Here is a 24,522-nt window from a genome sequence, read left to right on the forward strand (position 1 = left end):
GATTAATTAGCAAACTTCCTGGATTGAAACTGTATTGTGGAAATTTATAAGTTCTACAAATTGTGGTAAGGAATATCTTTCTTCTTCAAAATAACTCCTAGATCGTTGAAAAATATAATACGTTTTTATGTTCCCCTGTTCGTCTTTATACAAATCGTATAAGACATTTCGCGATTAAATTATACAAATCGTATAAGACATTTCGCGATTAAATTACCGTCAATGATAGGTGATTGTCAATAAGCCGTAATACAGTTAACAAGTTTATCAATATATTCTGATCAGGCGTTGAATTTATTTTGCCTTAATGAAGAAATTGTATGACTATTTCCAATTAACTGTTCCAAAAAACATAGAAAATAAGATCTTTGTTAAATCGAAGGCAAGTTTAAAGATAATGGAATGACCAATATCTCCCCTTTGACTGTTTCACTTACAGTGTCAGAATTAGACAGTTATTAGTGTCACGCGGCATATCAGAAAGTCTTTCTCCTTTCACAAGATAAATTTGCTTAATTTTTTGCCAAATTACCAAATTGCAGTATGAATTCATCTCTTCAAACAGATTAACTGGTAAAATATTTAAAGTCATTCCTAGCATAAGGTTGTTGGTATGAAGCAATTACGGGTAATACAAGTTATTCTTACCATCCAAAACCTGTGATTGACTTCTTTTTTGACAATAGATAAATGTAATTTGAAGCATCTCGTTATACGGAACACTTGTTTAAAAAACGTATGACTGATCTATGCCCTTCCATCATAGTGACAAGTTTATGAGAAATTTGTTTTCAACTTTGTTTCCATGGTTATTTATGAAAACTGACGTTTTTTTATTTTGTTTTATGAAAGATATTTTTTAAAACTATGTTGTAAATATGATATTAATGCGACACAACAAAATTGTGTGAAACATATCTATTCCATGTTATTGATTCTGCTTTTAAATATAATATGATCTCCCGTTTATATCAGTAGATTACCGACCGTGCAAGGGCTGTATAGCCAGTCAAGGTCGTTAAAAACTTCCATATACATGTATATTAGTAGATCAATAATTTCTACAATAAATTGAAAGCAAAACAATAATTTATTTATTCTAATTTTTTAACACAATATTTAGAACTAATTATTTATAAAATGCCATTATGATAAAAGTATTCACATCCAAATCAAACTAAAGTATGTGTTCGTTATATTAAAGTTATTGTTCAAAACGAAAAAAAATACAGTTAAACCCTGGAATTGAATGGTAAGACTAATTTTATCAAACTGCATTAAAATTTTGCTTCATATTAACAACCTTTCACTGGCACTGAGCCAACTTCTTTACAAGTTGATCAGTGTGTAGATCAATTCTAACTGCATGCAGCCAGTAAAACATCTTAGCAAATTTGTATTGTTAAAGGACAAAGCCTTTCGAATATGATTTCATAAACACACGTACAACGTTTACTTGTAATACCAATTTAGAATTACACACGATATATTGCAATTGATGACAATGCATCTAAAGATATCTAAAAAATCTTATGTTTTCAACATATTTCTTATTTACCAACAGTTGCTCACGCCTGTGTTTAATTGTTCGAAATTATTTTTATGTGAATTAGTAAACATCTAAAGGTGTAACTCCACCAATGAGTAAACTTCTATATAAATGATAAGCTTTTGTCATGGATACATTCATGGTTTGCTAAATTAGTAATGTTAATTTTTTATTCTGTTATCGTTGATGAGTGTTTAAAACCTTTTGGTCGATGCCACTGCTGGTGGGCGTTTCTTCGTCTCAAAGAGTATCACCAACTTTTCTGTTGACATGGAATATCATGGACTTGTTCAATTTCAGTAAATGTACTGTTTATAACATGTTCAATTTACACGAAATACTAAGTTTATTCTACCCCAGGCATAGATTCCCTAAGCTGTTTTTGGCCGTAACTTTTCTGAATTTCGTTTTATAATGCTCTTCAACTTCGCATTTGATTTGGCCTTCCAACTAATGCCATTCCACTGATAAGTTTTATGTAGACGAAACGTGCGTTTGGTGTACCAAATTACAAGCCTGGTGAGTGTTAAGGTGAGAGTTGTCTATATATTATATATTGGATTGATTGTGTAACAAGATATATTTTCTTGGAAATGAGCTGAAGGCGTTGAAATAAATAACGCTTTTATTTTTTTCCATTTTAGTCATTTTAAAAATTTTAAATATAAACATGTTGTTGTAATAAAAGTGATTCCACTCTATTCATTGCCAAAAACGACCATACATTTTTAAAAATGCCTATGTATTCTTGAATTTATCTACGATCACTTATGGTTGTGTTACACTATTAAACCAGTGACACAAAGTATATGATTAATTGGAGGCAACAGTTATTTACCGATGCGTAAATCTCATATTCCATTATAAAGATACAAATCAAGGTAAAAACCTGCAACTGAGAATCAATATATATTAATGTATCCCCTTCATACAATTAAAATTTTATCTATTTGGCTTCGTGTCATCTCATGTCTTGTACATATTTAGACTTGAACAAGAAAGATTAAGAGGACACATAATTTGGATAGCAGGCCAACATGTGCTTGCTAGTACAAGAAGCTAGGTAATATTGTCATACTACCGCTTAAGACGAAAAAATCAGAAACACTCGAAAAAAATGAAATTGTTCTTCATTTAAAAACGCATGTAGATATAACCTTAAAATCGTTTTGGTTTTGTCTTAATATAGAGTTCATTGGATCATACATTTTATTACTTTGAAATTTCCGTTCCGGCAAACAAGTTTTGACAGCTTTGCTGACGTTGTTCATTTCACTCTTCCTATCGAGTAGTGCTGAAAGTACACTTGGCTATAATTTATAGACATTTTCTTGTTCTTTTTTATTTTAACTGTGTCTTTTTTGGAGAAGATCCCTTTGATTCCGTTCAAACGCTTAACAGTTATGGTTTTATAATCTCGTTATCCTGTTCATAATCTTTTCCGTGAGCATACATATTCAACAGGTGGTTAAAAAAAGAAAAAAAGAGAGAAAGATACCAAGGGTACATGCAAAATTCAAAATTCGAAGTAAACCTGACAATGACATGGCCAAAAACCAAAGACGACGAACAGACAAACAAATCCACAAAACACTATACAGAAAACTTAAGACTGAGCAACATTAACCCCAAACAAAAACTGGGGGTGATCTTATGTGCCCCGAAACAGTAATCCTGCTCCTCTAGTATGATGCAAGTTTCACATACAATATTTATTCAAATATTGAAATTTGATTTAAGAATTGATTGCTTCTTTTTGTAACTTTATTTGAGTGTAAAAGTGTTGACCGAAGCACATTTTATATGAAGCGCGGAAGCGCTTCATTCTAGAAATGTGCGCACGATCAACACTTTTACAACCCTATAAAATTACTAAAAGAAGAATTCAATTCTTATAATTACATTTTTATGCTAGGGTCATGAAAAATCGATTTCTATCATCTATTTCTTAAATTAAACCGTGTGCTTTATTGTGATGGCATGTGTCATCATGAATGTTACACTTCATTGGATTATGAAGGTTAATTTAAGTATGACGCGCAAGCGTTGTTATCCAATCATAATAACGGATTCTTCTGAAACATACATTTAATGTAATTATTAACCCTTCTGTCGCATGTCAAACAGTTCTTACAATATGAGATTACCCTTAGCACATGTGTTACAGTTTGTTACACATAAAAAGTCGACGCCTTAAGTAACGTTCTTTAAAGTTACATAATAATAATTTTTCCTTTGATGTAGTTGCAAGGTGGGTTTATTTGTGGCTCCTCCAATTTGACTGCAATGATCTACATGCATATTTTTACTGTAATGCGCATGGCTGTATCCATGACAATAGTTACAGTTACTGAAGTTTTTTTGTATTCATAAAAATGAAAACAACGCTTAATAATTTTTCCTTCGAAGAGCGTTTTTGGATTCACTTTCATCAGTAACGCTCAAAGCTGAATATTTGGAAGCCAAAGATGCACAAGAAACGAAACAGTTGAAGAGATATATGACCAAAAAGGACCTAAGGATAATAGCCATATCCATTTAAGGTCAAGTTTGCCTGAGGGAGTAATAATTTCCAGATTTATAAAATGAGGCAAAAAATACCAAAGGGATAATCAAACTCATAAATCGAAAACGAGGCTGATAATAACATGACAAAAAACGAAAAACGAAAAACGACCAAAAGACAAACAACAGTATACAAAACACAACATAGACAACTAGAGACTGAGCAAAACGAATTCCACCCAAATCAAACAGTGGAGTATTTGCAGGTTCGCCGGAAGGTTAAGCAGATCCTGCTCCACAATAGATAGACAGTTAAAGAAAGGTTTTATTATAAATCATGTCAGTACCGATAAATTAGATATGTGGATGCGACACGAACGTTGGGCCATGTCACATAAATAAGTCAACTGGAAAGAAAGTAAGTCATCATTGCATTGTTAGTTAACTCTAAATATGCTGGCATTATGAAAAAAGTCCATAAAAGTACAATTTTCATTAAATTTATTTGAGTCCATAGCCGCAATTGTGGAAGGTCGGTTATAACCGGAATGAAACGCAGATTAGATCTGATTTTTTTTTTTTTATTGTACACTCAGCACCTGATCTGAAGGCATTACAACATAAAGTCGGTTAATTGTAACAAGACACAAAACGTTCTATAAAGCACCAAAACCTACCAATGTTAAAAAAAACAGATCAATATCTTTATGTATATCGATGACTGACATGGGAAGCATTATATCCCTCGGTCACTTAGTTGGAGAATTTTTGATTTTTTAATTCATGATAAAATAATTCTTTAGCAGCATGATCATTTGTACTGGATTTTTTTAAAACAGCAGTTTTGGTAAAAATTACGTTAATGGCTCATCCAAGATACCAGTATAGTGCGTTTGACTTCTATATATTTGCAGAAAAAAATTCTTAAAATCCAGTTTTTCAAATTTAATTTATTATATTTTTTTCTTGCTGTGTGTTAATATAAATGATATATACTCTGACTATTAATTTCATAATTTTGGGTCGATAAACATTAAAAGCACATGTATGTTGTTTTTTTTTATTTAGATTGGAATGCTGTTAGACTATTTATACTTACTCGATCAAGTAATTACTACTTCAATGGACCTAATGGATAACCTTTTTTAATTATAGACAAAAAATTAAGAAATTTTAAATAGTCAGAGTTCGTATATTCCTTATATTAACATACAGCAAGAAAAAAAACTAATAATTTGAAAAAATGGATTTTTAAGAATTTTTTTTGGCTTTTTATATTGTACGTCATTCGTGTTTCGTTTACAAAGGAACTATTTTTTCTTTATCAATAAGGTTTATATGCTTGTAAGCCAAGAGAACCAGGAAATAAATAATTTATTTAATTCTTTGGAAATCTAGAAATTTTCATCATTGAAATTGACCTTGATCTATGGAAATTGTATCGTAAAATGTTCGACGACTACAAAAACTTCAAAATACCGGTAATACGTGTTCGAATGCTAAATAAATAAATAAATAAAGTCGTGTGTAAAAGACCTTGACTAAGTGCTCTTTGAAATGTCGTTACATTAATACAAAAGATATGTGGTGACACTTGACATGTCTTTTGTTCAGCATTAGAATGTAGAAATCTATTATGATCTTTCAACATATTTTTTGTCAAACTGACAATAATTCAAACGAATTGACACACGTCTTTAAAATCAATTATTAACTAGATCAATATATCCATGAATATCATTTTAAAGAACTGAATATCAATGTTTAAAGAACTTAATTGGATGACCATTTTTACACGGATAAATATTTTCAAGCCATTTTAATGTTTAAATGTATGAATGGACTAGCGCCAGATTATCTTACTAGTAAATTTACTTCGTGCAGTGATCTATATAGTTATTCTCTTAGGTCAACAACATCTGGACATCTTCATTTACCAAGGCCAAAGTCTGAATACTTCAAAAAGACTTTTCAATATTCTGGTTTAATTATTTGGAATAGTTTGCCAAATGATATAAAGGATTCAAGTCATATAGAAAGCTTTAAGGTGAAATGTACTAATCTTTTTTTCACAAAACAGAATGAGTAGACAAACTTTTTTATTTTTTTTTTCTTAGGAAATTCTTGCCATGCTAGTTCTACGGTCTGTTTTCATGCTTGTGTATATAGATTTGTAATGTGTACAACTATATTGATTATTGTGTTATATGCATTGATTGTTATATGTATTAATTGTTCATTTTAATGTGTGAAGGCATCGTGTGAGATTAACAATTGTATGTTAAATGATTTTCCTTCGTTAAATAAAGAATTTATTATTATTATTATTATCAATATTTTCTCTCGAAGCCGGAAGCACTGGCCCTTGGTGGCGAAAGTAAATAGTTGTATATGTGCTTTAGTTATGGGACGGCTATTGATATCTTCATATCTTATCACAAATTGTGTTTTGTTTATTCGATGCTTGGCTTTTATTATTCTACTCAATTTGAATTGAATTATTGCAGCATTTAACGTTATACGTCTAGTATAGCCTACTTAATTATATTCAGGAGGGAAAAAGCAAATTGTTTAGGTTATCAATTAAAAAAAACCCGAGAAGATACGAAAGAGTCAAGTCGAATAAAGCAGAAAACACCACGGCCAAAAGGAAAACCGGCAAAAAGACAAACAAGTCCACACCAAAATAAAAACCCACCAGTACACAAATCATACGATTGAGTAAAAAGATTCCCAAACCCATTTTCTTCTTTTGTCACGAAAATTATATAAACGATGTTCACAGTCTCAGAAAAAAATATTTGATTTTTTCGATAAAAATAAACATACCCTAGGATTAAACTATGACAGAACTACGGGGCCTAGTTTTCGAAAGTGTTTTAAGACATATCCTAAAATACATCTTATGACAAACTTTAGGACTAACATAGTGTATATCAAACAGTGATCGTCCCGAACCAACAAACTATGTTTTTTCAAGAAGTGATAAGCAATGATCTTCAAAATCTTGTATATCGCATAGCTCTTGACATAAACTGTTAGAATCATTATTATCATTATAAAATATCTTATTTCTAATTTTGATATGCAGTCATTGAAGGAAGAGATTTTTTGAGATTTTTTTGTATCCTTTTTCAAATTTCCAAAGGAAAATTATATATATTTATACCATCTGACTACTAACATTTTCATTTGCTTTAACAGACGTTTGATTTTCCAGGATTTCCTGATTAAGTACTTGTCGTTGGGTTATGCGTTAGGTTTCCACTTGCATTGAGTTCCTTGAAATTACTTTATCAAGCACTTGTAATGCGAAGGATGTATATTTGCGTTAATCTACGTACGTAGTACGGATATGCATTACACGTATTTTATACATCGATCCTTTATATTACCCGTAAACATTAAAATGATAATGATTATGATTTATAGAAAATTCGAGATCACCCCTTGTTTTTTTTTAAATAAACTCGAAATTCATGTTTGCACGTACTTTTTGTAAAATGATTACAGAACTATCGACTTCTTTTTAAAACATAAAACATTTTTTCAACGTTACTACCCTGGTTATTTATGTTTTCAACATAGTTTCTAAATTAATGACATTCTATTATATTTCAGGAATGATTGCCATTTAATAGATACACCAAAACTATAGATAGCAGGAATTTTTATAGTCTATATGATAAAGGCAAAATGGAATTGTAAGTATTTTAAATACAATATCAAGGAATCGTTGATGTTGATGAAGGTATAGAATGTATAGATAACTCTGTGAATCTATGGGAAACTAGACTCAATACTCTTAATTTCAGACAACAGTAGTTTACCGATGCAAAAGTTGAAATTTTCACATTTGTCATAGATTCTAGTTTGAAGTAGTCAATCAGGAAAAGATCAACATATCATATGAAGCAGACCTTTTATATTCTGCTCTATGGTTGAGTTGTTGTCTCTTTGACACATTTCCCGTTTCCGTTCTCAATTTTACTTTTATATCCGATAGTATGATTTTCCTTTGTCTCATGTTCACTTTGATATATGTGATTCAAGCAATAACTTAAATGTAGGCTATTGGGTGACGGAAAATTATGAATATATCTGAAAGTGAAGTTAAAGCACTTCGCAAGCTGCTTTTGTTTTAGAAGATTCTGTTTTAATTCTGCTTTATATGAGTACATATGAACAAGTCGTCCAGTAGATGTGCACAATAATCCATGATTCGAACATATACTGTTGAAATATCAATCCAGCAAACTCAACAAATATGTTAGCGATAAAAAAAAACTTGCTATTTTATGAAATCATATCATCGAATCTGGTTGTTAAAATCAATTGGAGTTCTTCACAAAGTAAGATGTTTAATGACCTAAGACAACGAACGCATTTGTATCCCATAGTTGTTGTAAAAGCGCTTTTTAATAAGATGATGTAGTCGATCTTTCAATTGAGCATGGGGAATTATCCATGATTCGAACATATACTGTTGAAATATCAATCCAGCAAACTCAACAAATATGTTGGCGATAAAAAAAGTCTTGCTATTTTATGAAATCATATCATCGAATCTGGTTGTTAAAATGAGTGGCCAGGAGTTCTTCACAAAGTAATATGTTTAATGACCTAAGACAACGAACGCATTTGTATCCCATATTTGTTGTAAAAGCGCTTTTTAGTTAGATGATGTAGTCAACCTTTCCATTGAGCATGGGGAATAGATGTGTAAAGCGTAGAAATATTAAAAGGTTTGATATTACTTCAAATTTGAATGTGGTGATATATTTTGGAGTAGATTTATAGATTTATAAAGAATCAACATTTGATTGACACCACTGGTTGAATATATCCAGAGACATATATACTAAATTATATTGTATCATAGGTCTCTGATATATCTTATCTCAATATTTCTGAAGACCATCTTTTTCTGTAGAAAGAATGGTAGTAAGAACCTTAGAAAGATGTTTAGTTGAGTAGCTGACGAAGTGACTCTATATCGTTCTTTATAAAGAGTGTGTTGAAGTATCCAGTATAAAAAAGGGAGCTTTTTATCGAGCGTTTTGTACATATACCAGAGAGTAGGACGGATTTTACTACAATGCATAAGATGTAATTCTTGTATTCGAATTCTTAACAAGATTTAAATCATTGACATAAAATTTGAGATAAGACTCTTATGTCATGCATTTATAAGTAATCGTTATTTACCTATTTCCTATTTACATTGGTTTAATCTAATTTCTTTGTGAAATAATTTTGTATTATGTTTTATCACTTGTCTTTATTTACGCTTCCACTAATATTGTATTACTTCGGTCTTTTGCCTGGTCATGGATAGGTTTACTGTGGAAGCACTGTATGCATGCATAAACTCTTATCCTGTTGACGCACCCAAAAACAATCTTTTTGGAGTTCATGTCTTTCCTTGGGTTTTTCCACTTGCATATTCAAATTAGATCTACGAGTGTATAACATCGCTAACTACTATTGCCCCCCTATTTACTCAAGGAATAGATTATCGTAGATTTATTTGGCAAAACATTTCGGAAATTTTGGATCCTCAATACTCTTCAACTTCGTACTGTATTTGGCCTTTATAACTTTTTCGATTCGAGCGTCACTGATGAGTTTTTGTAGACGAAACGTGCGTCTGGCGTACAAAATTTTAATCCTGGTATCTATGATGAGTTCATTTATACATTTTAGTTAACCCAAGATAGAAAGAAGGAGATTTTTGGTCCCTTCAAATCATTAACCACTATGTATTATAATTCTATCAAATAAAATCCTTCATCTATTAAAAAAGTGATTCACATGTCAGATGTAATATCTATATATATATGGATGTTTTGTCTTACGTGCTTACTTTAGGGTTCCAACTTCTTATATTTGATAAACACTGCAAAACTATCGTCATAGCCTCATTTTGAGATAGTTTCATTAATATTTTGATTTGTGCAACGGTATTATAAAAGGAATTCTTCAAAATGTCTTATACAATGGTGTTGATGTGAGCTAAATATTTTTTGGAGTAGGGCCGTGTATCATATTTAGTTTTGCATAAAAACTTTGTGTAATATGATTAACGGTACAAATTGTACTGCACAAGATGCCCATTCGAAATTAATAAATCTTCAGTGATGCTCGAGGTCAAAATACATAAATAAGTCAACTTCTACATGTTTTGATATCACATCTGACATTTCTTTTCTGAAGTATCAAGATCATATCATCCTATTTATAAGTAATTTTGAAAGGATTGAAGAATTGTACCTATTTCAATTTCAGGAGCTAAAATTATCTTTCCATACCATGTTCATTTGTTTTGTTTAAATGATCCTATGCAGTCATCATAATAAAGATTATTTCAGCTAGATGAGTATGTTTTACCTACGAGTTTACTTTCAACGTTAAAGCATATTCGTAAGTTCAAATCGGTTGTAACTTATAAACAAAGAAAAAGGGATGGTAGCCACGACAATCGAACACACCTTTGGTCATTCGTGACAATAACCTTCCGTTTTTGGCAACCAAATCATGATGGAACCTGTTAAACTTTAGAGCAGATGTCATAACTTATATTTACCATAATCAGTGATTTCTTTCTTAGCATTTAGTTCGTATCATAGACATTCTGCTCTGACACACAATTTCTTGAATATAATATGCAATTTTGTATCAAGAAGGAGATAAATTTTATGTTCACGTGTTGCTTAAAAATAGAAAATTCACATTATGTTACCAATAAAAATCAAACATCTTAAGGACGACAATTTTAGACATTTCTATGGCTTGTTTTTAAATTCATTTTAGGGGGTTTGTTTTCCAAAGTATGACTGTTACTTCCTTATACAAACATTGGCATCTTTGTTCGTCTTTCTTTTTTTAAATGAAACATCTTTTGACTTATTTTTCCAATTCATAATTATGAAAAAAGTAATGTTTTGGGGTATGACGAAGACAAAGTCTTAATACCATTGCATGAGGAAAGGGATAATGAATGAAATTAATCATAACAGATCTCAAATTAGTCGTCAAACTGATATGTACTGATAGTAATGCGAATTCATACAAACTATCATTGATCTATCACAAGTAGTTCCTATCAAACTAACTTAATCAGAAATCTTAACATTGAAAATTGCTAGTTAATTCAAAGTCACTGGACCATGACCTAGGGGGCAGAGCCTCGAAATAGTTATAAAACATATGTACTGATATTAATGCAACTTTATATTAAATATCAATGATCTATCACAAGAAGTTCCTATCAAACTAACTTAAGAAGAAAACTAAACAATTATAATATTATTATTATTATAATAATTATCTAAACTTTCTAAGAAGTTCGTGTATGAAGTCAGCTTCATATGAACAAAAGAACAAGTAGACAATAGGAGGAATGCCGATTGTTTGTTGAAAAACACGTCCTCCAAACGTAACAAATAAGTTGTCAATTAAGAAATCAAGCATCTTGATAATGTCAGCTTCAGAGATTTTTTTGTTCGAATCACAGTGATTTTTTTTTACAAAATACGATGTATCCCTGCCTAAGACAAGAAACTTGTATCTACGTGTGCCATTCTTTTTTATGAAACAAAACAGAACCAATTCTTTCAATTTGTCTTTTAGTTTGGAATGGGGAATAGTTATGCAAAGTGTAGAAAAGTCAAATGTTTTAATACTATTGTAAGAGTCTTAGATTGTATGTACTCGAACAGATCTTTGAATTTTTTTAAGTATCCACATCTGATTCTCGCCGCCTCTAGAATAGGTAGTTTCACAATAACTTTGAAGCCCGGCTTTGATTGCTGTTAATAATTGAAAAAGAGGTTTCGTGGAGCACAACCTATATAATAAATAATTACTTTGATCGAACTGTGTCTAGCACCCTAGACCACACAGCCGACCAGGCTACATAAAAAATGTAGCTTTTGTAAGTCAAATCTTGCCTTTCATCGTTGGTCTAATATAGGATTGTAAACAGTACGCACGAGGAATGATGGCATGTAACTTTGTTCTTCAATAATTTAGAAATATAGTCACAGGCTACTGCCAAATATGCTGATTTGAATTGAAGTTAACTGTATTTTGCCTTTCAGTTCTGCTGGCGCAATTTTTGGTATTGTAGCTGGTTCTATAGTTTTCCAAGGAATGATAATAGTTGGAATAATAGTAGTGTGTGTGTCATGTTTAAATTCATTTGGAAAAGAAAGACTAGCTGTATATCCTTCCTCAGCAACACGGGTTCAAAGAATTGCTCAAGGTAAGATTATGTTAATGATATATTTTTCCTATTTCTGTTGTTATCAATAAAAGGGGCATATTTAAATAAAAACTCAATGGACGGGAATATCCTTCCCACATGTACATCTGCATATTAGGACCTTACAATGTAATGGGTTTCATTTAGATACAATAAACCATTAGGAGTTGCGATGATAAGGTCGACTATGAAAAGAGTAAATATTTCCAAGGTCAAGGGGGCAAAATTTTGGATAAACTAACCAGCAAAAAACTCCACATGGTAATGTTCGCATATCTTATAAGATTTAGATGAATCAAACAAAGAATAGTTAATTTGGTCAGGACGGAAGAATGATTTGCCATGACATGGTCGGCTATGAAAAAAGTAAAACTTTCAAAGGTGAAAGGGCAAAATTTTGGTTAAACTAAACAAAAAGAAAAAGCTCCACACGGTGATGTTCGCATATCTATTAAGATTGAGTTGAATCAATCAAAGGATGAATAATTTTATCTGAGCACGGACAGACAGACAGGGTGATTGCTATATACCCAAAACTTTGTTTGAAGGGGTAGCAACATCGTCCTTGATAGCACTTGAATACAATTTAATGCATTAAAAAAGATGTATATGTATTTGAAAAAAAATACCTTGAAGCTGGAGAAATGTGGATTGATTAAAATTATTACCTACTCATCTAAATAATTATCTAATAATTGATTTTTCCAGGTCATTAAGAAATGATAAGTATTCTTTCTTTTCATATTTACAGCCCCAAATACAAACAACGAATTACCACATACATCTCAATCGATGGAAAGGAATTCTATAACACAGAAGGCTGCTCCGATGGAAACAAATTCCACTACAACAGTAAGTCGAAAGATAGAAACAGATGATCCACCACAGACCTGTCATGGAAAGGAAGAAAATAAAACACTGAAGACTGGTCCCAGGGGGGAAACAAATAACACACCACAAGGTCATCGAACGGAAACAAATGATGAACCACAGACAGATCATCGAAAAGAAACAAATGACATTCCAGGGCTCACGATCGAAACAAATAATATACAACAGGCAGATCCTCCAATGGAAACAAATTCCATGACAGATCCCGAGACCGAAACAAATGCTATAACAAGGACCCTGAAGAAAACAAATGATATCCAACAGGCACGTCCTCCAATGGAAACAAATTCAATGACAGGTCCAGAGATGCAAAATAAATCTATGATAGGTCCCCTGATGGAAACAAATGATACACCAAGGACAAGTCCTTCATTGGAAACAATTTATTCAACAAGTCCCCAGATGGAAACAAATAATACACACCAGACAGGTCCTCTGTTGGAAACAGATTCTATGACACAATCCCAGATGGAAACAAATGATACACCACAGACAGGTCCTCTGAAAGAAGAAAATTCTACAACACTGATAGTTCCTTGTATGGAAACAAATGATACAAAGAAGACAGCTGTTAAGATAGAAACAAATGATATAGCTTCTAACACCGAAACAAATGATACAGCTTTTAATAAGGAAACAAATGGTATAACCAAGACATTGTTTTCATTGCAAAATAATGATAAAACATCTACCGACCAATTTACTGAAGAAGAAAGCAAAACAACGGATTCAAAATTAACAGCACATTGCAGTGAATCAAATGACACAACACCAAAAACGAATATATTAAATAATAATGCCCAGACAGATCACCTAATGCTCACAAGTGATACAACACAAGAAACGTTTTCGGTGGCTACTCATGATAACGGGTCAATATCTTCTGTTGAGACATCGGACAAAACACAAAAAAATACCCTCATGCCTGCAGCTGATAATGAAGCTTCTCAAATGGTGTACCATAATGATAAAACGATAACAGTTCAACCATTGCTGACATATGACATTATTACTCCAACAACTTCAACAATAAATACGACTGAGGAAATGATGAATGGTTCTCAAATAGAGATACAAACTGATAATAAATCTAACGATTCAATAGTTCCAAAAATGGTAACAAATGGATCAACAAGTTCAAGTACTTCAATGGATTCACTATCTACAACAAAATCTCATGCTACATTACCATCATTACTATTAATGCAAGCAAAGGATACAACTCTAAACAATGTGGTACATAAAACATCACGAGTTGCTTCAATAGAAACGAATGAAAATGCACCAACACTTCCTCTGGTAAAAATTTAAATGATACAGTTGAACAACTGTTCTGTTGGTGCTCACAAAAAGCAGAGACTTGAAAGTACATGTATTTAGTTTTCAGTTAAAAACTTTAAAGTTTGTTTAAAAGTACACTGGTAATACAGTTGTTTTGATTTCTGCTGTTTCTGTTTTGGACAAAATTTAAATAGTAAAAACAAATTAAGGCCATTAGTTTTCTCTACTGAATTATTTCACATTTTATTATCCTGTGCCCTTTAATACTTTGTTATGTGGTACAGGTTTAGCTCAATATTGGAGGCAATACAGTGACCTGTAGTTGTTAAAATCCTTGTTCTTTGGTCTTTTTTTTTGATATTTGTCTCTTTGGCATTCTTTCCACTTCTCATTTTTATAAAATTTGAAATTGTTTTTACCATTTGCAGGTTATCTCAGATTCCCATGCTGTGCACATTGAAATCATATTATAGTTATATTTTTGCATATTGTGGATCAATTCAAGTAAGATATGTGCAGACAAATGCAAATCATAAATATATTTTATTTTAAAATAACTTTTAAAACAAGAATGTGTCCATAGTACATGGATGCCCCACTCGCACTTTCATTTTCTATGTTCAGTGGATCGTGAAAATGGGGTCAAAACTCTAATTTGGCATTAAAATTAGAAAGATCATATCATAGGGAACATGTGTACTAAGTGTCAAGTTGATTGGACTTCAACTTCATCAAAAACTACCTTGACCAAAAACTTTAACCTAAAGTGGGACAGACGGACGAACGGATGGATGAACGAACGGACACATAGATAGAAAAACATAATGCCCCTCTACTATCCTAGGTGGGGCATAAAAATCTTCAGATGACACATTTTGTTGATGATTACCATAACAATCATGTCTTTTCCTACAAACTTTATATAATATCTTATGACAATAATGTTTATTTATATATTGTATTTTCTTTGGTGCCAATTCATTGTTTTAAAAAGCTGGAAGGTGAACAATTTAACAGTTTTGTTATATAATAATTAAAATTTAGAACAAGCTAGTGTCAAAATAATATGCTATTGCAGGATTCATATCTCCAATACGGATTTCTTCCATGAAGAAAACAAATTTATACCAATGTCATTTGTTTTTTCCTTTTCTTGTTTTTTTTTTCAAACAAAGGATGCATTAATATTCGTACATCTTAGCTCGGCTTTTGGAATTTTATGTCTATAAAATATCTTATCTTCTTGAATTTTTACATTGTTGTTCCCTTTTAATCACTTTACTGCACTATAGGCTTTATGGCAAATCAAATTTGATGCATGTTCATACAGAATCAAATATCTAAGGATGTGAAAGTGAATATCTAAACTTTAAAGTTCCTTTAATATACTGTTAGGTTCAGAGTTAACAGGACTACTATCTCAGGAGCAATCTCTATCACTGCTTCAATTCTCATACATGACATGTCTATAATAACATATGCTCTCCTACCCAAAAACATACCTGAAAACAAAATGCATAATTTGACATTTAGATATAATTTATATTTAATAAATATGAGAATGAAGATGTTGATGATGATGGATGGCTATTTAACTTCCAGTGGCAAACTAAATGCATATTTAGGATGAGAACATGTTAATAAAGATTGTAGTGGTCTATATGCCAACTTAAACACACTTTCATGCTACATTGTATTTACTTCTTCACCACTATGCAATATCATTTTCACTCTGCATTTTCTGCAACACAAAATTTTGACAATTTTAATAGTTCATAAACATTCCATCTAGTACTCATTTCAACGAATGCTACATCACTTAGTCTTAATGAGAAGATTATCTCCCTTTGTCATCTGTCTGTATTGACTATTCTCTGTCGTACCTGTTGATTTGGAAGCTTGTATGATGGTTTAAAGCTTGGTTCATACATATCTGTGAAGGTATCTGTACTGTAATACAAATAAGATAAATATATCATTGCATCACAAGGAAACACATTATGTATGATCATAAAGCTTGTTTTTCAGAATTTTTGTTTGTTTGCATTCTTTAATACATTATTATGTCACCCGATCGACAATGTCGGGTGACATATTGCTTTTCCTCTGTTTCTTTTTCCCTATTATTATTATTTTTCTTCCACCTAATTTTGTCCGACAGTTTTCTCAGAGGCAATGGAACCAATCTTCATGATTGTTGAGCATGATGAGGACCACTATCAGTGGAGTTGCAGTGAAACTTTGTAACTTTAAAATGGCCGCCGTTTCCATGGAAACAGCAAAAGTGTGAAAAAATTTTGTTTTGTTTTTGATGACTAATTTGAGAATACCTGAACCTAAAAATCATCAAATTTTTATACAACATAGGTATCCACTATATACAGGTTTTGGATGGTTTTGAGAATCATCGGAACTTCTGTATTGCCATGGAAACTGGGAAAAGGTTTCCCATTATAACCCTATGGGAAATACCTAACAGTAGCATTTTCTCTCTTAAAAGGGTAGGTCAAATCCATTGAAACTTTGATAGTATGTTCCCTCCTATGTACCAATGTGGCATCTGTCATTACAATTTTGGAAATGGTCTTTGTTACCATGGAAACCAGCAAAAATGTCAAAAATTTGAAAATGCACCAAACTTAATATAACTTTATATTAATGCTAACTGGCATGTATAGATACGACTTTTGACTTTGGAATTTCCAAAATGGTCGCCGTTGCCAAGGAAACAGCAAAAATGTGAAAATTTCAAAATGCTCCAAATATTCTGAAAATTTACAGAAAGATGTATTGCCATGCATATATGTGCATTCACCGTTTAAAATTTTTGAAATGGCTGCCACTTAGTGGCAATGGGGGGAAAGGGTGACATCCGCTATTGCTTGCAATGGCAAATCTAGTTATTTATTATTATTGTTATTGTGGTTATGTTATTTTTTATTAGCACATTGCTTATTTGAGTTCAGTGCTGTTATAGTATTTATTTTTATTATCGATTCATTTACCTTTTTGTTATTTCACCGATTAAGATTAAAACAGGTAGAGCTGAGAGCTCAAAAACTAACCCTGTCATGTGCAGGTAACAAGTGGTTGTTTTTAGTTATATCTGAATGTTTTCGCCATTTAAATAATCTGAAGTTGGTTGCAGATCTGTTACTGTCACCGATAAATCTATTCACAACTTAGGAGATTTAGAACTTGGCATATCAGAGGGGTGGACGGGTGTATGGGAACATAGGGATGAGATGGCAGAAAGCGGGAGTCATGGGGAGGTAAGTTGGAGTCAGGGGGAGGGTACTGGTGGAAAAGGGGGAGTAAAAAATGGGATATTCTGGGGAACATTTTTTGACCGATTTTCATCTGGGAGTACGGGGGAGGGAAGTGGGAGTTAGGGGGAGGGAAGCAGGAGTTTGGGGGGGGGGGGGGAGGGGTAGGGAAGTGGGAACCAGGGACCCCTGTCCACCCCCTCATATCATATAGACTTTATTGTGGAGGACCATATGTTGACTTCTTGATGACTTTTGGCTTTTGACATTTACCCCATATCTTCTCTTATTAATACTGAAGAAGGTTAAATTAGTCACTATGGTCATGGCTTAATCTATTCCTCATATCTTTAAATCGTAAATTTGATGCATTCCTAGAACATGATACTGGAAGATTAGTCAATATTCACATAATTTATTTTTAATAAAATCTAAGTTAATAACAAAGAAACATTCAAAGCAGGTCTGGTTAACTAACTTTTACCTGAATGATGGAGATATTTATTCTTTGAAAGATAACTCAAAGTTTCATCATGGTTCTAAATTATGCAGTAATCAACTTTGACCTTATTCAGTAACGTATGCAAAGTATATCAAACTGGACTATTTTGTCTGGATGCTGACCTTTTCACTAAGTGCAAATCTATAACAATTAAGTTTAAGTTGATCTTACATCTGATAATGCCAAAGAAATAAGAAATTTGGTGTGAGTCAACTTTAATCAAACTCGATGAAGTATAAAAAGTAGGTCAGTTTGACTTGATTGCTTCCTAAAAATGTACCAAGATGCAAGAGTATAATATCCAGGTATAATAAAAAAAGTCAATTTTTTATTATCATGAATATATTAAAAAAGTCTCTCTTATACCATAAATGAGCTGCATCAGATAGAAATCGACCTTATGCAAGTGCACGTATACATGTACATGTATAAGACTTTGATTAATTTGGTACATTTAAGTACGAAATAAAAGATGAATTTTGGTCTGTTTTGTATGGTTCTTATAACAACTCATTTTCAAACAGTTACTGACTTCCCGTAGAGATTATTTCTACCCAAAATAAGTTAACAGATGTATTTATATTCATTTGCATAAGGTCGATTTCTATCCGATGCAGCTCAAATATTGTTGACACTTACTAGTAATACTGATATCCTATACAGTAGTAAATGATCAGTATGATGAAAGTAAACACAGTAAAAACTGTATACATCACTGATACATCTCTGGGCTGAAATATAAAGTAAACACAGTAAAAACAGTATACATCACTGATACATCTCTGGGCTGAAATATAAAGTAAACACAGTAAAAACAGTATACATCACTGATACATCTCTGGGCTGAAATATAAAGTAAACACAGTAAAAACAGTATACATCACTGATACATCTCTGGGCTGAAATATAAAGTAAACACAGTAAAAACTGTATACATCACTGATACATCTCTGGGCTGAAATATAAAGTAAGTGCAGTAAAAACTTTATAGCATAGAAACACACTGTCACTGTCAGACCTGAAAATTATAAAGCATTAATTGCAAAATAACTTTTTATTTAGCTTTCCTCTGTGAACTTGGCTAACCTATACCACTCTCTGTCCTAGATATTTTAAAATCTTTATTTTCATGGTAACATGAATAATCTGGTTCTCTGTCAAGCCTCTTCTCACTGCTTGACTGATATCTGTCTAGATTTTACAGATACATGTATATCAATAAAATATTCATCTTCCTTCTTTGTTCATCAATACTTTCAATCACCAAGGCAAACATAGATTTTGTGACATTAAGATCTAATAAAGTTTTGCTGTCATAGCCATTTCTTTCATCATGACAGTTCAACAGGGAATTTCCAGGAAATACCTGCACAAATGTTTTAGTCAGAATTCAAAGTACTCCACTAAAGCCAATTGAATATCCTTGACTATTATAAAGAAGAGAACAGAATCCCAGATATCTAGAATGATCATAAACACTACTCCTATATAACATACCTTTTCCAGTGGGGTTTCCCAGTATTTTTTACAGGTATGGAAATTACAAACTATTTCATTTAATCCTTCTGTAAAAATTAAAATACTGATATTTAATACAGAACAATTTAATAGAGAGATAGGTGAAACAATTAAGGGCTGTTCCAGAATTCAAAGCATGGGGCACTTTTTTAAGACCCCAACCACCCATAAAATAAAAATTTTCTTTTTACTTCTTATATTCCTATAAAATTGTAAGGAAAATGCAATCACCTATATTTAATTAATTGAAGGGCCTTTTATCCCCTCCATGCACTAAATTTTGGAATAGCCCTAACATTAAATAAATGATATCTTGTGTGAGCTATTTCAGAATTCCATTTATATTTGCTGCTTCACAATATAAGGTGATTTGAAGCCTATGTTGAAACAAGAAAGAAAATAACAAAAGATGACTTACACAACATATAATGGAATTATGTCCAAAACTTAATTAACATAAAAACTGCCTATATGTTACATTTTTTCCACACATTACCACAGCTGTAACTGTATATGGTACAATTGTTTTTATTCATATGAGTTTGACATTATTTCTAATTTTTTGAAGTGAATAGGTTTCATTCATTTTATTAAAGTTGTGGGATAGCAAATCAACAACACAAAACACAAAAGACATATTTACCTTCTAATGTAAGTGTTGCATTCCTTGATAAACCTTCAGGAACACAATTATTGAATACTTCCTACAATGAAAGAAACAAACCATTAATTAAAAATCATCTAGCTGAACATGTAGTGTCAATAGTACAACTCACCACCTAGGAAGCACCATTTTTATTGAATCTTACACAATCTGATTTGGTGTCTTTTCACTTTATCAGATGGCAAAGGTTTATATATACTATAAGAAGTTCAATACATCAAAGCTATAATGATTAAAATAAAATCCGTTCTTAAAATATTTTGAGCCAGGAAGAAAGATGCTATAATATCAATATGACCAATAAATACATTAATATTTAGATTACCATATATTCAAACAAAATTTGTTAAATATAATATTCATGGTGGAGCCAAATTACTGAGTTCTTTTCTTTCTTTTTTTAAATTGTCAAATGCCGAGATTTATTTTTTCAAATACAGACATTTATATTCAATGGACAATTAATAACAAATATTTTCAGTAAAAGCCCAAATATAATGTATTTAATGTGTGATACCTGTAATGATAATGAAAATAAACCAGTAACCAGTGTATGTTGACTTAATACCAATGTTGTATTGAATTTTACCTTGCATCTCTGTTTAATATCTTCCATATCTTCTTCTAAACATAAGGAAACATCCCAGAATTCAGCTGTTTGTATCCCAGCAATTATATCACACCTATATAGATCACAGTAATCAGCTAAACATATCACATCCTCCCCCTGTAAATGAAACAATATCATATCTATACAGATTGCAGTAAACAGCTGTCAATAAATCAAAAAGTGACCTTTTAGGACAATCAATGACTTTGAAAAATCAACCAATTCAATTTTCAAATGGTTTTGGCAATTTCCATTCTGATTTAAAAATAATAAAATATGATTTGATTTTTTGATTTTTGGTGTTTTAACGCCACTTTTAAGCACCGCTTTTGGGCTATTTCGTGGCGGCCAGTTTTTATTGGTGGAGGAAGCTGGAGTGCCCAGAGAAAACTACTGACCTTCGATAGGAAAACTGACAATCCTAGTCAATTAAGATTGGAGTCAAGTGCACCCACACGAGCGGGGTTTGAACTCACAACCTCAGTGTTGACTGGCTAGTGATTATAGTAGTAACTACTTAGACCACTCGGCCACCGAGGCCCCAATAAAATATGAAATATTTGTTATCTTTATAATATATTTCCTAATTGGTAATATGTGATGCATTTTTTCATGCATGCAGACTTTGAGAAAACCACGAAAACAAATATCCAAGAAAATCCAATTTTCCATAAATCCAGAAAAAATTGGTATGCATGAAAATAAATAATCCACAGTATAAAGTTATCAATATGACTGAAAAGAGATGAGGGATAAATGTTAATGAAACAACAAAACAACACAAAAGACACCATATTCATCTTTCTCTCATTCCAAAATAAAAAGTTGTGCAGACTTTTATACCTAGAGCTATTGAGCTGATTTGATAAATGTATAAAGCTCAGTTACAGCTACTCATTTCACAAAAAATATCACGAGTAAAAAAACTTGTAAGTTTTGAACATTTCAGTATAACTTATGATTTTATTCATAAGTTTTGTGAAAAGAGCCCTAGATCATTTTTGCATTTTATGTTCAGGATGAAATACCTTTCACAAAATATTTGAGGCTCACCATCATTCCACAGGTGGGGATATTTGTATCGTCCAGACAAATATTGATAATGACAGTACTTGATAAGGTATAGAACCTCTTATTTTCTGTTCAATAATAAAATAAATATATGAAATCAAAATAGGAGGGCATATTTGCCCCCTTGCTGAGATCAGAAGTACCTGTTTTGTACTACCAAACTTCCGGGAACTAGTGGGCTTTAATGTGCAATTAAAGGTATGTTGAATTTTTTAGCACAAGTCAGGATAAGGTATAGATTTGACATGAAATGACTGTCGCTTTATTTGAACTAAGATAAAATAGCTATGAATTTTTGAAGTTGCAGAATTTAACATAGAAAGCAATGAGGCTTTGAATTAGTGGTGTTATTCCATAAGATACTGATATTTAAGTATACATATACTGTGGTACAAAAGTTGTAATCTTTACCTGTCTAATGTATTCTTTATGTCTGTTGGTAAAGTGTAGATCTAAGTAATACTCTGCCATGAACCCTTTACCACAGATATTACAATACCACTTATTGGGTGGCTCATTATATTTTTGGTCCTCTTGTATGGCATAAATATCTCTCTCTTTATTCAGGATACATGTATCTGGAATCTCTGCTTGGACAGATTTGTACAATGGATATATTTTCTAAAATACAATTGCAAATACAATAAACTCAATGCATTACTTCATATTTAACATTTTTAAGAGTTGTCTTTTTCAATAATTTCAGAAGGGGTAAATACAACCAAGAATGTCAATAAAATTTAGATCAATACTTCCTTTTGGTACTTTATGAAATTTCTTTACTTCTTTCTCAATCCTGCTTCATCTGAATGTCATTAAAAATTAGCAGTGTATCCTATGAATTCTAACTTAAGCATTTATAATTCACATAGTAACTCTTGGATTGAACAGATGTTTTTTTCACAAGGGATCTTTAGACGAAAATCATTTGTATTTTTAAACAATTCATTATATATTAATAATAATCATGATAATATTAGTCCTAACATGAGGTGCTGTTCAGAAATTTAAAATGGAATTTATAATAACAATGCATTCATATATGTATTCAGATGCCAGAACATTCTTTTCAGAATTATATCTATATACTTACTTCAGTGATTACACGTCTAACAACCCTGGATCTCTCTCTAGAACATCCATCATTATATCGGAGCACAGTAAACAGTGTCTAAAATTATAAAAATAAGTTTGACTTCAGTCTTCTGAAAAACAATTTTTTGTCCTTTCATTATTTTAAGCTGTTCTTTGAACAAACTCTGCATAAGTTTTGAATATAAAATTTTATCTTGTGCAAATAATATCAATCAACAAGAATATGTGGCTGTATTAAGGACACCATGCCCTGCTCACACTTTCCCATTTTCATATTCAAGATATTTGGGTCACACCCTTATTATGCATGTATATTAAAAAGATCATAATGAATAAGTGAAGAAAGTTTCAAGTTGATGTGACCAGAACTTCATGGTTAACTACACTTTAGCCTGATACAGGATTGACACAGACGTAATGTTCCTTACTATTGTAGACCTGGCATAAAAATAGGAAACTGAAAGAATTTGTCACAGAAGTGATAGCTTTGATGGTTTGGAGGACAATCTTTCTCTTTAAACAGTCAGTCAGGGGTAATACTTATAAATTATGTTATTTTACTTGAAGATGTAATTTATATTTACTTGTACAAGTAAATTGGTTAAGATTTTAATTTTCTTTTCGAGGTTTACATGATCTCCACTTAATCTTCTCCTAATATTTACTTATACCATTAATTTTTTTACAACCCCTTAAAATCTAAAGTTTGCCTCTAGAGTTTTTTTCTGGTTTGCACATTTTTGTTAAATTAGAGTTCAACCTTTTATCTCAAGAGCTGAACAAAGAAACCTACTGTGCACAGATGTTAACATTGTCCCATACCTGTCAACCTACATGTATTATGCAAGTGTAACCTGTGAAATAACCAGCTCACTCCAGATTTTTTAATAGCCAGTTCGGGTAATTAAATAATCTGGGATTTCATCAAATAACCCATTTTCACCTGTATTCTAGTGCCATGAGACTTCCAATGTCTAAATTTTCTTCTAAAAAACTGCTTACTACTTCAGATCTTTTTTTATATAAAGGCCACAACAAAGCATTAAAAATATGCTGCGTAGGATGATCAATGTCCAGCAAAGGCAGAAAAATACTGATAAAATGAGCTATGAAGAGTTATTTCCCTTTGACATTTTTTAAATGAAATTTCTTTTTTGTAACAGTTTTTATTAGAATGTGCATGCTAAAACTCCCTGGTATGATTAGAATTTATAATTGAACAATATAATAGGGTTGATATAATATGTCAAGCTCTAATCACCCGGAGTCTAAAAAAGTTAACCTCAAGTTGTTTTTATGTTTTA

General features: G+C 31.7%; 2 protein-coding genes across 3 annotated transcripts in view; one reads left to right on the forward strand and one right to left on the reverse strand.

The window, feature by feature from the left end:
* On the forward strand, positions 1-15,276 carry LOC127704973 (uncharacterized). Of its 2 annotated transcripts, XM_052209216.1 has the most exons (5): positions 21-65; positions 7,676-7,758; positions 12,157-12,320; positions 13,072-13,641; positions 13,708-15,276. In XM_052209216.1, exons 2-5 carry the CDS (start codon positions 7,751-7,753, stop codon positions 14,520-14,522), a joined length of 1,557 nt encoding a protein of 518 aa, XP_052065176.1. In that variant the 5' UTR covers positions 21-65; positions 7,676-7,750; the 3' UTR covers positions 14,523-15,276. The 2 variants fall into 2 exon arrangements, with proteins under 2 accessions (XP_052065175.1, XP_052065176.1); XM_052209215.1 differs by having other exon boundaries at positions 1-65; positions 13,072-15,276.
* LOC127704981 (uncharacterized) overlaps positions 15,017-24,522 on the reverse strand; it is a 13,139-nt gene continuing 3,633 nt past the window's right edge. Inside the window, exons 2-8 of the mRNA XM_052209226.1 lie at positions 23,217-23,294; positions 22,535-22,744; positions 21,032-21,169; positions 20,422-20,482; positions 19,758-19,825; positions 18,900-18,991; positions 15,017-16,442 (exon numbers count right to left, since the gene is read on the reverse strand). Of these exons, the coding sequence (XP_052065186.1) occupies positions 16,343-16,442; positions 18,900-18,991; positions 19,758-19,825; positions 20,422-20,482; positions 21,032-21,169; positions 22,535-22,744; positions 23,217-23,294 (747 nt within the window). The 3' untranslated portion in view covers positions 15,017-16,342. The remainder of the gene's footprint in view (positions 16,443-18,899; positions 18,992-19,757; positions 19,826-20,421; positions 20,483-21,031; positions 21,170-22,534; positions 22,745-23,216; positions 23,295-24,522) is intronic.

Source organism: Mytilus californianus, unplaced genomic scaffold (assembly GCF_021869535.1).
Source record: "Mytilus californianus isolate M0D057914Y unplaced genomic scaffold, xbMytCali1.0.p SCAF_6, whole genome shotgun sequence".
Taxonomy (NCBI): domain Eukaryota; kingdom Metazoa; phylum Mollusca; class Bivalvia; order Mytilida; family Mytilidae; genus Mytilus; species Mytilus californianus.

Excerpts from the sequence above, each read along its gene's own strand:
- LOC127704973 (XM_052209215.1), top strand. Across the intron at positions 12,321-13,071 it reads GGTTCAAAGAATTGCTCAAG|CCCCAAATACAAACAACGAA; the intron begins GTAAGATTATGT and ends TCATATTTACAG.